The sequence below is a fragment of the Coenobita brevimanus genome, chromosome 57 (assembly GCF_032717465.1).
Source record: "Coenobita brevimanus isolate Jiangsu-jjx chromosome 57, ASM3271746v2, whole genome shotgun sequence".
In the NCBI taxonomy this organism is placed as follows: domain Eukaryota; kingdom Metazoa; phylum Arthropoda; class Malacostraca; order Decapoda; family Coenobitidae; genus Coenobita; species Coenobita brevimanus.
This window is the reverse complement of record NC_137010.1, coordinates 25,738,868-25,752,741: the sequence shown is the minus strand read 5'-3', so window position 1 is coordinate 25,752,741 and position 13,874 is coordinate 25,738,868. Positions and strand designations below refer to the sequence as shown.

The following is a 13,874-nucleotide window of genomic DNA, read 5'->3' as shown; positions in this document are numbered from 1 at the left end:
CCAATAAACAAATATTTAATTTACTCCGCTGTATATCTGTCCATAACAAACAGACATCTAGAAGGTTACAAATAGACAGACAGACATACATACATAATGTAGCAAATACTGACTGCTTACGAAAGAAGGCAGGGATAAATGGATAATTAGAGGGAACTACACAGATACAGTATACAGATTTTAAAAATATTAGACAATACAGCGTTTACCATCAAAGTAAGAGACTTCGGCGTGATCCCGTCTCGACCCTGCGCCCCCAAAACATCCCTTAAATCCCGCCAAAATAAGCAAACTTGCGGACCTTGCTTCTGACGCAGCCCTACTTAAACACACTTAAAAACACCCTGCGCCATCATATGCACCTCAAAAAGTCAGATTAGTACCGAAAATGGTGAGGTAATAGAGGGACCCGAAATTGCGCTGCGCCGAAACATACAAAAATACGAATGCGACATAGGTAGGTGCCACGCCCCTGATTTGCCGGTTTACTTCCATCCACTCTGAATTGGTCCTTTATTTCGCTCTTATATAAACACTTCCACCCTATTTATGCGCCTAAAGTCTTTGAAAAAGTGTTGCCATCTATACAATAATACTATTGGGGTTTTAAATATCATGGGGACTCCGGAAAAATGCGGAAATAAGGTGATGTTATTCTCCCGCTGGCAACTCCCCACCTTGTGTATTGATCTCCAGGGTTTCCAGGCGTCGCTAGGGAGCTGGGATAGGGGTAGCTATATTTCTATCTATTTAGCCCACAAACGCGATAGACAGCGGGCTTAATCTACCCTCCCGTGCGGCCTAATAATCCAGCGATACGTGGAATAACACCATAGCAGGATAGAGCCACAGGAGATTGAGCCAAGGGCTATTTTAAATGATGTTACGCTTGGATTTTTCAGAGCATAATTTTGTATCGCTAATGGTTACAAGAAGCACAAAAAACATGCCGTACTCTTCACTCAGGCAGGTTGTAAGCAGGTGTAAGGAACGTGTATGAGAAGCGAACACGTGAGAAAGCAGTCTTATTTCTGCCAGCACCTCCCTCATCTATCTATCACTCATTTTCTCGTACCTCCCTCCCTCCCTACCCTTCTCTCTCTCTCTCTCTCTCTCTCTCTCTCTCCTATTATCATTCCCTCCCTCCCTCCCTCTCCATATACCAGCTCCAGCCACTGCCAGTCTCTCTCTCTCTCTCTCTCTCTCTCTCACAGATCTTCCCTCCCTACAATCTTCCCCCTCCCTCCCTCCCTCAGCTACTCTAACTCCCACGTTCTAAAACCTTTCGTTCAAACCCACAATTTCCAGTTCAAACCCACCCTGTAATACCCACTAACCTGAACGATGCCTACTGAAAATGAACGAAGGCAAAGGAAAGAAACTCCAGCCACTCCGCATTGTAAACAGCGAAACTTTGCGATACTAAAGGAATAAATGAAGAGATAATCAGGGATAAATGAAGATGGCGTATTGTTAGCCGAATAAATGGGTAAATAAGGAGGTCCAGCGGTTGGGTTGTAACGAATGAGTAACGATAGGAAAGAGAGTAGGGGAAGCGGGGAGGAGATGCAAAGGGGAAGGGTGAGAGGAGGGGAGGATGAGAAGGGGAAGGGTGAGGGGAGGGGGGGTGCGAAGGGGAAGGGTGAAAGGTGGGGGGAATGCATGCGAAGGGGACAGGTGAGGAAAGGGGGGGATGCAATAGGGAAGGATGAAGAGGGGAGAAAGGGGAAGGAATTGGGAGAAGGGAGAAAGGGTGAGGGGTGAAAAGATGGGAGACAGGGTAGGAATGATGGGGAGAGGATGGCAAGGGAGGAAAAAGGGTTAGTTGAGGGGGGGAAGGGTGTGAAGATGAAGAAGAGGGGGAGGAGAGGAGGTGACGGGTAGAGAGAGAGAGAGAGAGAGGGGGGGTCAGGTGAGGGAGGGAGGGGTAAGGATGAAAGGGATGGGATGGGGGAGAAGGGGAGAAAGGAAAATGAGGGGATGGAGTAACACGCCAAGGATGAGGGGAGAGAGAAAGCAGCACGAGGGGAGAGGAGAAAAGTGGAATGAGGGGGGAGGGAAGGGAGGGGAGGGATATGTGGATGGAGGGTGATGGAGTACGGGAGGGGAGGGGAGGTTAACGACAAGAGGGGAGGGTGAGGGATGAGAGGGGAAGAGAGGGGAGGGATGGGTGAGGGAAGATACGGGATGAAAGGGGAGATAAGCAACAAAAAGGGGGAAAACGACAGAGATAAGGTCACGTTTAGGGACAGGAAGTCAAGATAGAGTGAGAGCTGAGATAGTGGGGACGAGACAGTGAACTCTAATACGAAAAGAAAAAGATGGTGGAAGCTAAAAGAGTTAAAGCTATCACCGATAAAGCTAAAGACAGGGACAGTAAAGACAGCTAAGAGAGTGAGATGAGACAGTGTAAATCAAGGCGAAGACAAATAAGAGAGTTAAGACTGAATTTAAGAGTGAGGTTCAATAATGAGAGCCGGCAGTGAATTAAGACAATATGAGAAAGATTAGATAGTGTAATGACCTAAGGCAGATAAGATACTGAGTTAAACTTAATTCGAGTATCAAAAGGCCAAGAGTGGGTTAACCCTTCCATCCCGAATAGCCTTCATTAATTTCGTTTTGTTCCTGACACTTTTATTTATTTGGGGGGAATGTATCAGAGTGGAAGCGTTTATTGGACGCTGTTTCCAACCCCTTCATTGCGAGGTATTTCCAAAGTTAAATATAATTGTCTGGAGGCTGCAAAAATTAAAGACGTGGTCGTAAAAGAGACTAAGATAGTGAATTAAAGACACGCTAGTAAGTACTGATGGTGACCTGAGTGATAACCCTTCATCTTGCGAGAATTCTAAACTACTTAATTTTTGCTCCAGCCACACGATTTTACTCAGCTTAGGACTGGCCTCTCATCGTCCAAGGGTGAAGGTACAGTCGATCAGTGAAGCATCGGTCCTCTTACCGCACGTGTCATTCTGAAGCAGGGACGAACTACTGTGATACTGGCCCCACTATCAGTGCAAATATTGTTCATAGCGGTCATTACGACTAGGAATAGTATAATATTTTACGTATTAGGTTCTACATTTTTTGATGTCCCACGTTAGGAGAGTTATGTGTCTCCAACTCGCTAATTTTCCCATCCATGGAACCCCAGCGGTGTGATACTTTTTTTTGTTGATTGTACCTTACTGAAAGCTACGTTGGAGATTTAACACACTGAGCTAGGGATCGTTACATTAACTCTTTCAGCCCGAGGACGCCATTTCTTATTCTTTGTACTTCCTGGCGATTTTGCTCACCCCGGGAAGACTTTTGGGACGGGGGTGGGGGGGGGCTGATGTAAGTAGCCCACCACTGGAAATTCATGCGACAATCTTGTGTGTTGTGGGGACGGCTCAGTAGGCTAGCTCGTGCGTGGCTGGGGCAGTGGGAGTAGGAATGAATACATATAGCCTACGCTGGGTAGACGCTGATAACGCTGAGTGAGCCGTCCCAGCAACACATGAGTTATCCCCTGGTAGCAGCAAGAACACAAAACACATCATCGCAGTGAAGGGATTGAAACTGACAACGCAAAGGTGCAAACTATTACCAGCCCTGTGAGGCCAGGAAATTATTAGCCTGCATTCCACTACATGTGATGCAGTTAGCAAGAAGACGTAAACCTTCAGACTGCTTGCATTTTCCATCGTGTGTTGCCATAATGAGGTCACAGGTCTGGGGTGTTTCTTCCCCTTAGCAATCTCAAGTTTTGTGGTACGACCGTAAAGACAAAACTTGAGAAAGTGAGAGTTTATGGCAGTTAAGAATAATAGTTGGGGGGAGAATTTAGGTCGCATAGGAGGCCTGGCAACAGTTCTTCCTCAGTGATTCATTTGGCACATTGCACCTTCAACCTTCTATGCTACTTATATCATATCCCCTTAATATCGACACAGTTCACATCAATAGTATATAACACAGTACCGAGGTGAAATGTACAAAGTAAATCGCTAGGGAGGAGGTGCTACGGAATCTCTCAAGGCAGCTATAATATGACTCATAAGACAGTGAGAGGTAAAGTAGTTTGAAGATATAAAGCCAAATCTAAGTATACAGAATAGAATAGGCAGGATTTCTCAGCGTATGAAAAGGTGAGGATAATAAGTCAGCTCGGTGAAAGCTAAGTGAAAGTTCTGATCAAGCTAAGGAAGAATGCAAAGACCGTGATGGTTGAGAGGCAGAGCTATTAATTACAAGCAAGAGTTAAGATAGTGGATTAATACAGTGAACTCTACGGCTGTAAGAGTTTTGATGGTGAGAGCATTGATAAAAGTAAGATGCTGAAATACAAAGAGTTTAAGTTAAAGGATTGAGAGTTAACAGATAAGCCAGGACGATAGGAAAGTGAGTTAAGATGGCTCAGGCAGAGAGAAAAGATAAGAAGGACACTGACCTGCGGGGCAGAGAGAGAGAGAGAGAGACAGACAGACAGACAGACAGACAGACAGAGACACTCCCTGTACCAATCAACAGTATATGAGGCTAAGACAACAGTGGAACAGGAGTAGCTATAGTGAGGAATCACCTACTACCATATCATGTAACACCATTTGTTCGCTCCAGTATCAGTTACCTATCTATCAGTTTATCTGTCGGTACTTGTCTATCGATCAACATTTCTTTCTATATCTATCTATCTATATTTTTTTCAAGTCAACACAGTCAGTATTGATAACTGGTTCATACAGGCATACTGTTAAAAAAGTTATCAAGCCATATACAGAAATAAACTGGTATGGGGGAGGCGCTGCGAACCCTTCAACTCCCACAATAATACGTCTGCGAAGCTCAATAGTCTCTTTCCGGATATAAATCAGAGGGGACGAAAATGCCAGTCATAGCTTCCTGCTCCTGTGTCTTAGGAGTTGCCAGGCTGTTACCACAAGCACGGACAGAGGGGCTACAAGACCCTTAAGCCTATGGAAGGGGTGTGGGGGGTTTTCAGTTCGATGAAGTCTTTATGCTTTCCTTCTCGCTACCGGAGACCATTTTACGCAGCTACAGGAAGACGTCTCGTGCTGAAAGGGTTACAGTCTCAAGTGAACGTGAACTCGGTGGACTGCCGGCCGAAGCTGCTTTCTTTCCTCAGTTCACTATCCTGCTTCGGGGGACATTTATACGAGTATAACCAGGTAGCTCCAACATCCAGTCACATCGGTGAAGGTGTCCGTCTCCAGCATCATTAAAAAGGTTAATGAAGGCTATGTAACCCTTAATTCCAAGCCTTCAATCCTTAATTCCAAGCCTCCCCTGTCATGGATTAAAGTCTGGAAACAACAACAACAACAAACCACTTAAACCATTCAGTAAAATAACAATATACGGGTACCCATTTCATCCAGGCTGACCGCGACTGATTTTTAAGGGGGAAAAAAAAAAAAAAAAAAAAAAAAAAAAAAGCAAAATTACCTCTTTGAAGACAGGACGAAGAATGTCCTCCACTAATTCCTTCACTATGATAACTATTTTCTTCCTTTCTTCTCCCTATCTTAAGACGATTTTAATTAGCTCGGGAACGACCTAATACGACGGATCCTTATTATGCTTAAAAAAATCGTCGAGGAGAGTATGAAGTAAATTATTGAAAAGTCGGTGTCTTTAGGGTGATAAGATTAACATCCTGGGTAATGACTTGCAATTGTGTTCAGTAGCGGGGAGAGAGAGAGAGAGAGAGAGAGAGAGAGAGAGAGAGAGAGAGAGAGAGAGAGAGAGAGAATGTAACCTGAATCACACAATTAGCCCAGTATAAACACCTGTAACACAAACAAGATCCAGGAGTAGAATGAACACGGTGGCCACATGGATGAGTATAAAGGACCGTGCTGGCCCGCCTGGTAACTGTGTGCAGGGGAGGGACGAAGTTGAGGCAAACATTTGTATGGCGGAATGGCACAGGCTGATGCTGCCAATGGTGATGAAAATGATGGTGATGGGATTGTAATGAAATAGTGACGTGATGTATACGTTTTACATGATGGTGATGATGATGATGATGATGGGACTGTAGTGAAAATGTTGATGTTGAAGTTCGTTTAGATGATGATGATGATGATGATGATGATAGGAATAACAAGATATAATTACTATTACTACTTTTACGACTATTGCTACTATTACTGCTGCTACTACTAATGACGATGATGATGATGATAATGATTACAATAATAATAATAAAAATAATAATAATAATAATATTAATAACGACGATAGTGGTAGAAATAGTTGTAGCATTGATGATAATAATAATAATAATAATAATATTATTATTATTATTATTATTATTATCAACTGGTACCGGTATGATGATGGTGATGATGACGATGACGACAATAGTGATGATAATGATGACAACGACGATGATGATTTTCGTTTTGTGAACTGAGAACAACACACCTAACATGCAAAAAAAAAAGGGGGGGGTGAGGATGAGGAGGGAGAGAAAAAAACATCTGCTCACCTGCCACCAGTGCCAAGAGTGCCACCACCAGTGCCGCGGTCGGTGCCATTCTGCTGAACAGTGCCATCCTGCCTGCCTCTGCCTCTGCCTTACTCCTGCCTCACGTCCATCCCTGCCTACCCCTCCTGCCTCACCTGTTTACTTTTACGAGGGGGAGTTTACTGCTCTAGGGAGGTTGCTTATTTTCTATTTGTGGATTTGTTTGCGTGTCTTGGCGCCTGCCTTATGGGTTTTAGGGTCTGATTTCACTGTATGGGACCCCTAATTTGGACTATATGGCTATTTTCACAGCTTGAGGACCCGCTCTCACTGTTCCAAGCCTAATTTTTTCCTATGTTTGCTCTTTTTTTAGTTCTTGGGCCTGATTTCACCGCTATGGGTCTTATTATAGCTTTATGACTTTATTTCACTGTTTTAGCGTATGGTTTAGAAGTGTCTATTCTTTCTGCAAATTGCCCGTGCCTGATTTCACTGTTTTCGTCGTGATTTCACCCAATGTACACCGTATCTTACTAGTAATATATATTATTTCAATGCCTCCACACCTGGACACCAGATTTTCTTTTTCTAGTTCATATAAATAATAACTTTTTCGGTAATATCGTCACTTCAACAACTATTAATGTCGTTAATTTTACAGATATGCCAAGCCAATTTCAGCGTCACAGTTTGTCACGTCAGTCCTTTCTAAGTTTTCATGGTAACGTTATGGCACTGTTTTCATCGCACTGGGTGTTTTTCACTGCTTTCACCGCCTTCACATTCTGTCAACAGGTTTTCACATGTCTTCATTACTTCCTTCTTTCGCTCATTTAGTCCCACTTTCATTCATTCACTCCGTCCTTCTTGACTTCAGTTCCTGCTTTCTTATAGATAAGTTCTTCCTTCCTCCACACCGTCCTTCCTTCACCCACGCAACACCAAAACCGAACCCTCTCACACACCGCCAACCAACCACCATCCAGTGATTGTGGTGGCTCAGCCGACACCACCGCCACAGCTACCACCACCGCACTCAATGGTCGCGTTGCGTGTGAGCGTGGGCTTGCGTGGGGCGGGTTGCGTGCGTTACTGCGTGCGAGGGCTTGTGCGTGAGTGTGGCGTGGACTGCGCTCGAGGATACTGTGTGCTTCTCTCTCTCTCGCTCTCCCTCCCTCCCTCACGCCTCTCCCTCTCTCTCTCGCGCGTGCGTCAGCCCTGCCTACTTTCCTCCCTCCCTCCGTGTCTCTCTCGCTATGCCTTCCTCCCTCCCAGCCTTCCTACTCCTCTCCCTCCCTTTCCCTTCCTGCCTTCATAAGCCTCTCCCTCACGCCCTTCTCTCTCTTCCCTCCCTGTCTTTCTACTTCTCTCCCTCCCTACGTCCCTTCCAGCCTTCCTACTCCCCCTATCGCTCCCTTGCTCCATCCACCCCCCTTCTTCCACTCTCTCCCTGTCTCTATTCCCTCCTTCCCCTTCCTCTCTCCCCTCCTCTCTCCCTTCCTAAGCCTCTTCCATCCTCCATCCTCTGCCTTTCCCGAACTGTCCCTCCCTCCCTTCCTTATTACTCCTCTCCTTCCCTCCCTTCCCACTCCTCTCCCTCCTTCCATACCTTCCCTCCCGCCGTTCCTACTTCTCTCCTCTCCCTCCCTGCGTCTCTTCATAAGCTTCTCCCTTCTCCCCGTCTCTCTCCCCCTCCTTTCTCAATCTCTTTAATTCTCCCCCCAAACTGTCCATCTCTCCCTTCCTCCCTCCCTCCGTGTATTTCTACTCCTCTCCCTTCCATTCCGCCTTCTCCCTCCCTCTTCCTTTCCTAGACTCTCCCTTCCTCCTTCCTCCCTTTTTCTCAGTCTGCCTCCCTCTCTCTCCCTCCTTTTTTCCTTCCCTTCCTCCGTGCCTACTCCTCCTCCTCTCTTCCCATTTCTTCTCTCCTCTCCTTTCTACTTCCCCATATTCACCTTTCCTCCTGTTACATGTTTCTGCCTCCCTCCTCCCTTCCCAGACTCACTCACTCTCTCCCTTCCCTCCCTCCTTGTCCCATCTGTCTACCTCTCTCCCCTTTTTTCCCTGCCTCCTCCCCTCCCAGACTCCTCCCTCTCTGCCTGCCTCCCTCCCCCTCCGTGCCTATCTGTCTGGCTCCTCACTCTTTCCTCCCTCCCTCACCAACCTCTCCCTCTTCCCCCCTTTTCCTCTCCCTTCTTCCCTCCCTCCTAGTCTCTCCCTCCTTACCTACCTCCCCATATATCTGTCTGGCCCTTCCCTGCCACCTTCTCTCCCTCCCTCCTTCCCTTCCCTTCCCTCCCTACCTCCCTCCCTCTCTCTCTTTCTCTCTCTATCTATCTATCTATCTATCTACCCATCTTTACCTGCCTAACAATGTACTTACCTGATACCTACCTACCTCATACTGACCATCGCACCCTAAACAACCAATTTCTTTTCAATTATTCAGATCGGGTTTTTTATATACAAGGTCGTGTTCGATTGTAATTACCTGCCACTCTTTCCACCTATGAATCACAAGTGTATGTACGCATTATCGAAACTAGTCTTCAGTCCCTTCACTACGATGATCTTTAATACTTTGTTCCCGCTTAGGTCTCCGCCAGAATATATTAACCTCGAACTAAAGGGGTTAGCAACACTGTCCATTTCAATAACTACATCAGCCCTTTCATATGAGGACATCTTATACCTGGCTTATCATTTTCACTTACAATATGATGATTTTTGTGAGCTTAGGATTTCCAAAAAATTACTTGTGTCAAAGGAGGAAGTGAAGGAGAAAGAAACATAAAAAGAATAAAGTGGGTCCACAAAAGCAGTAAAGAGTGGGGACAACTGGGCGGGCGGAGTACACCAAACACGACACAAATAAGACATATTTGTTTGGATGTGAAAAGGTACAACGACGCCAAAGAAATCTGGCAACACCCTTTGGTGCTGGCAATAAAAGGTGCCGGCAAAGGGCAGCAACAGAAACAGAGATTTGGTTCCTCAGCTCTCTTCTCAAGTCCTCCAGCCTCCGCCAGGCCGCCAAGATTTCCTGCTACTGCCACCAGCAGCTGGGATACCTTATCAACCATTCAGATGACCACGGCCCTCCTTCTGAAGCAGATCCCAGGATAAGCCTCTCAAGGCTTTTCACCAACACTCCTGTCGCTACTGCTGACTCGACAGTGTTGATCAGGAAGCGGCGTCAGGAAATAATGGGTCCTCTATACTGTTAATAGATGAAGGCTGCCGTCTGCATCCTGCTGAAGCCATTAACGCCACCCTCAGCGACTACCCGACACTTCTTAACGAAGACACTGAGAGAGGAACTTCAACCTATTTCCATCGCTGACGCCAAACCCTCAAGGCACCTCCGAGCTCACCATTATCTTTTGATGCCGCCTCTCGGGCCTCACCAACCTCATAATGCGCAATCATCAGGCATTCTGATCAGAGTGGACCACGGCCTTAGATGCAGATGCTGAGTCCGAGAGAATCAATAGATGGATGGATCAGCTTACAATTCTATATCTAGGACATCAGCAGAAAGAAGTGATGAGCCCACTCAGCACCTCCAAGATGCAAGAGTGATCACCTCTGCCAACACAATACTTTGTGTTAGGTTTGAGCTGTCCTGTCACGTCCCCATTACCTCAAGGGACCTAGAGTGATCCGTCTTGGTACGCAGGATTAAATGAAGGCCACCCCAGCACTATCCTACCGAGGCAGGAGGCACCGAATGACTTGACCCACCACCCTCAGTATTGTACTCTAGTGTTTATGTTTAAGACAATTTGTGGGACTTCTTGTGGAGGACACCTCTAATTGTAGTAATGTTACATGTCTTGGTACCTATTTCCCAAATAAAGTACATATATTCTGACCTTGTGTTTCCAGACATCCATCTTACACAGTATTAAAAAAAAAAAAAAAAGGAAAACAAAAAGAAGCACTGACTGAATGCGACACCCTCACCCAATAATTAATTTAATGGACAACGGTTCAACTTGCCCCTGTGATCTTGACTCTTGACCGAATATTCCCCTAACAAAAAAATATTTCATCCTTGCCCGTCCCTTAACCTTTTCACCAAGTTTAGATCAATGCAGATTAAAACTGTTTCAGTTTTGTTCTATTATCTTGACCTTTAGCCAACTGCCCATAAATCGAAACCCTTCACCCTTGACTCGCCCTAAAATCATCTACGGAGTTTGGTTTAAATCGAATTAAAACTGAGTTATGCGGTCTAAGCTTTGGCTTGATCTATGATCTTGACCTATGACTGACTTTACTCAAATCGAATAACTTATTCCTTGCCTTACCCTCAAACTTTCCACTACGTGTGGCCTGAATCCGATTACAAGTGAAGTTGACCCAGTTGTGTGATCCTGACCTTTCACCTCTTGCTTTCTAAAGCAATAATACAGCCCTCTGGCTAACCCCCAACTCTTCTATCATATCTGGCCCAAATCAGATCAAAACAGTTTCTTTTATTCACACACACACACACACACACACACACACACACACACACACACACACACACACACATACACACAGCAAAACATTACACCCGCCTCGTTATCGCCCGTACAATACATAGATGTAAAAACTGCTTTACGGTGCTCAAGCTTCAAAACTTTAATGCAAGAGAATATACTGTAGGTATCTGCCAATCGCACTAACAGTATACTAATGAGAACTGCGTACGGTGATAATGGTGATGATGATGATGATGATGATGATGAGTCAGTGTCTATGATGCTTCTCCCCTTTCTCCCACCCAATGGCTTCCTTCCTATCGCTGCATCCCATCTGCTGCTGAACTGTATGCTCACCTGCGAATACCTACAGCACAGTATACCACTCTTGGTGCATTTTGTCTCCAGTTAAATGTATACTTACTCTGTGATGTCCGGCCCCCTTATCACATCTCACCACTTTTTCCATCCACGTTCACTCGAAACCCATTCACTCCCACAACTTTTTTTTTTTTTCAGTTCTAATCGTGCTATCTTTGATTTTTTTTTTTTTTTTTTTTTTTTAAGGGGAGGAGGAATTTTCTTGTTTTAAATTACTGGCCTGGAGGGTTCCATACGAGTAAAGCCTTATTCAACTCGAACACTACTGGGGGCTGTCGTAAGTAGAAATGGTCACGATGCAGCATGAAAAAAAAAAAAAAAATACAAAATACGACATCGGATATAAGGGGTAAATTATCTCCTTCTACACACACTCTCAAGTTCACCCACCCACCACAGAGCATTCTTCTCAGAGTCTGTCATCACAGCTGTGTCATCTGCAATCAGCAACTCAATCCCTTTTCAATCAGCCGCTCCCCATGGCTTGTGTAAACCTGTCCCTCTCCCATTACCCTTGCATCACCTCCTCCTGCCGCTAAACTCGTAAACTAACTGTAATGCTATGGAAACAACACACAATTCCGAATTCTAAAATCACACACCTCCTCCCGTCCCATCTGTACACACGTACTCCTCACCTCAAAACATCTTTCATTGTAAAATACATAAAATAAAAAATATATAAATAACTTTATCCATACCCAAAATCTGCCAGAATACGTATCAGCTCTGTCGTAAGTAAGCTCCAGAAACACACAAGTCCTTCCGTCGTTCAGTGAGTTTGTTGTACACGATTTACGACACAAGCGATAGTTTCACACATCATTAACACACCAAAAACCTGCCTGTTTGTAATTAATTATATTGTCCAGTTTTCTCAATAACACCCTTATATCCCTTCACTCGAGTTCGTTCACTTTAGTTTGGCCCAGATTTTCGTCCCTGTCCAGCTTATTTGACGTACCGTAGTTCAGTGGCCCTGCATTCTTTCCACATTGCCAGTCTACAACTGAGTATTCAAGACAGAGAGACGGCAGTTTTAGGCCAAGTTAAAGTGGAAAGAGTTTAAAGTGGCATACCCGATACTCAACAGGTTTACGCTTCAAATCACTTCAATAAGATTACGTCTTTTTTTTACATCCTGGCTATTGTGTGACAGTCGTATTTAGAAACCCAACTTAGTGTGAAGGTTATAAGATGCCTCCATTAACGCCTTTGCTATGAGGCCCTTCAAAGAATTAATATACATTCGTTTGATGGCAGCGAGAACTGCATTAAAAAAAAAAAAAAAAAAAGCATCCTCGTCCTGCCAGGGATAAGTAAATAAACCCTATAACCAGCCCATTCCCAGTCCCACTATTATAAATGGCGTGGGTTGGTTCCAGAAACATGAACAGGGAAACGCACTGTTATTAAGGCGCCTCGAGGAAATGGACCACACCTCCATTCACGCCACTGTTTAAACCTTAGAAATAATATAAAAAATATACAGTATACATACCGGTACATGCCAGCACTCCCTCAAACCAAGTCTTTTGTGACGACGCGTCGAAATATTGGTTTTTCGTCCAACTCCGTATTTGTAAAAAGCCTGAATGAACCAAATCACATTCTGGCATTTTTACTTCTTTCCTCAATAATTTCTTTCCCATTTTCTTGCTGGTTTTTATTTTTAATGTGGCTGCATTTTGTGGTCGCGGGCGTATTATAAGGATTTTTCTTTATGGCAGTTTGGTGATTTGTAATATCGAGAGCATACTGGCTGTGTAAATATATAACTTTTGCCACATTATTATAACTGTTATTATAATTACTTTTATCATTATATTATTATTATTATTATTATTAGTAGTAGTAGTAGTAGTAGTAATAACAGTAGTAGTAGTAGTAGTAGTAGCAGAATCATTATTATTATTATTATTATTATTATTATTATTATTATTATTATTGTTGTTGTTGTTGTTGCTGTTATCATTATTAAAACTTCCCACATCCCTGTGGGAAGTGTTCTTGTTTTTGTCAATATTATCATTATTCTTTCCGCTTAAAAAGTAAATGGTCATTACTCGTAGGCTCTTCGGCCTTGTGCCTTATAACGTTGTCAGGTTAATCACCCAGCTTTTTTCTGACCGAATAAGATGGCAATCCATCGACCGGATCACCAAATATTATTCAGAAAGTGAAAAATGGATTCCGGGATGCTATCTCATAAACTGCTTAAGCTAGCAAGCTGAAATTTTACTGCAATACAGCCTTACGGCGGCCACATTGCGGAATGGAGTTTGGTTCCAATAGTTTGATTATTCTCTAAGGTCACCTGGGGTCAAAAATTGGGACTTTTGCGGATATTTCAGATGTCAGCTAATTTTCCACAATGGAAAGCTAGAGCCACCAAACTTGGCGGAATTACAAATTGTGATGACCTAAGATGACATGCACAAGATCTGTGACCTTGACCCCAAGGTCCTTTTATAGCTCGGCTTCTAGAAAGGCATTGCCTGTGGGAAGTTTTTCTTTGTCAGAATTGTCTTTGGACAATT

At 44.2% G+C, this 13,874-nt stretch overlaps 1 protein-coding gene across 1 annotated transcript in view; it reads right to left on the bottom strand.

Annotated features, from left to right (window-relative positions):
• The window catches only part of dtn (transmembrane protein 132C dtn), a 330,593-nt gene extending 324,042 nt beyond the window's left edge, over nt 1-6,551 (bottom strand). The window contains exon 1 of the mRNA XM_080274048.1: nt 6,503-6,551. Coding sequence (XP_080130174.1) covers nt 6,503-6,551 — 49 coding nt within the window. The remainder of the gene's footprint in view (nt 1-6,502) is intronic.
• Nucleotides 6,552-13,874: the final 7,323 nt, after the last annotated feature.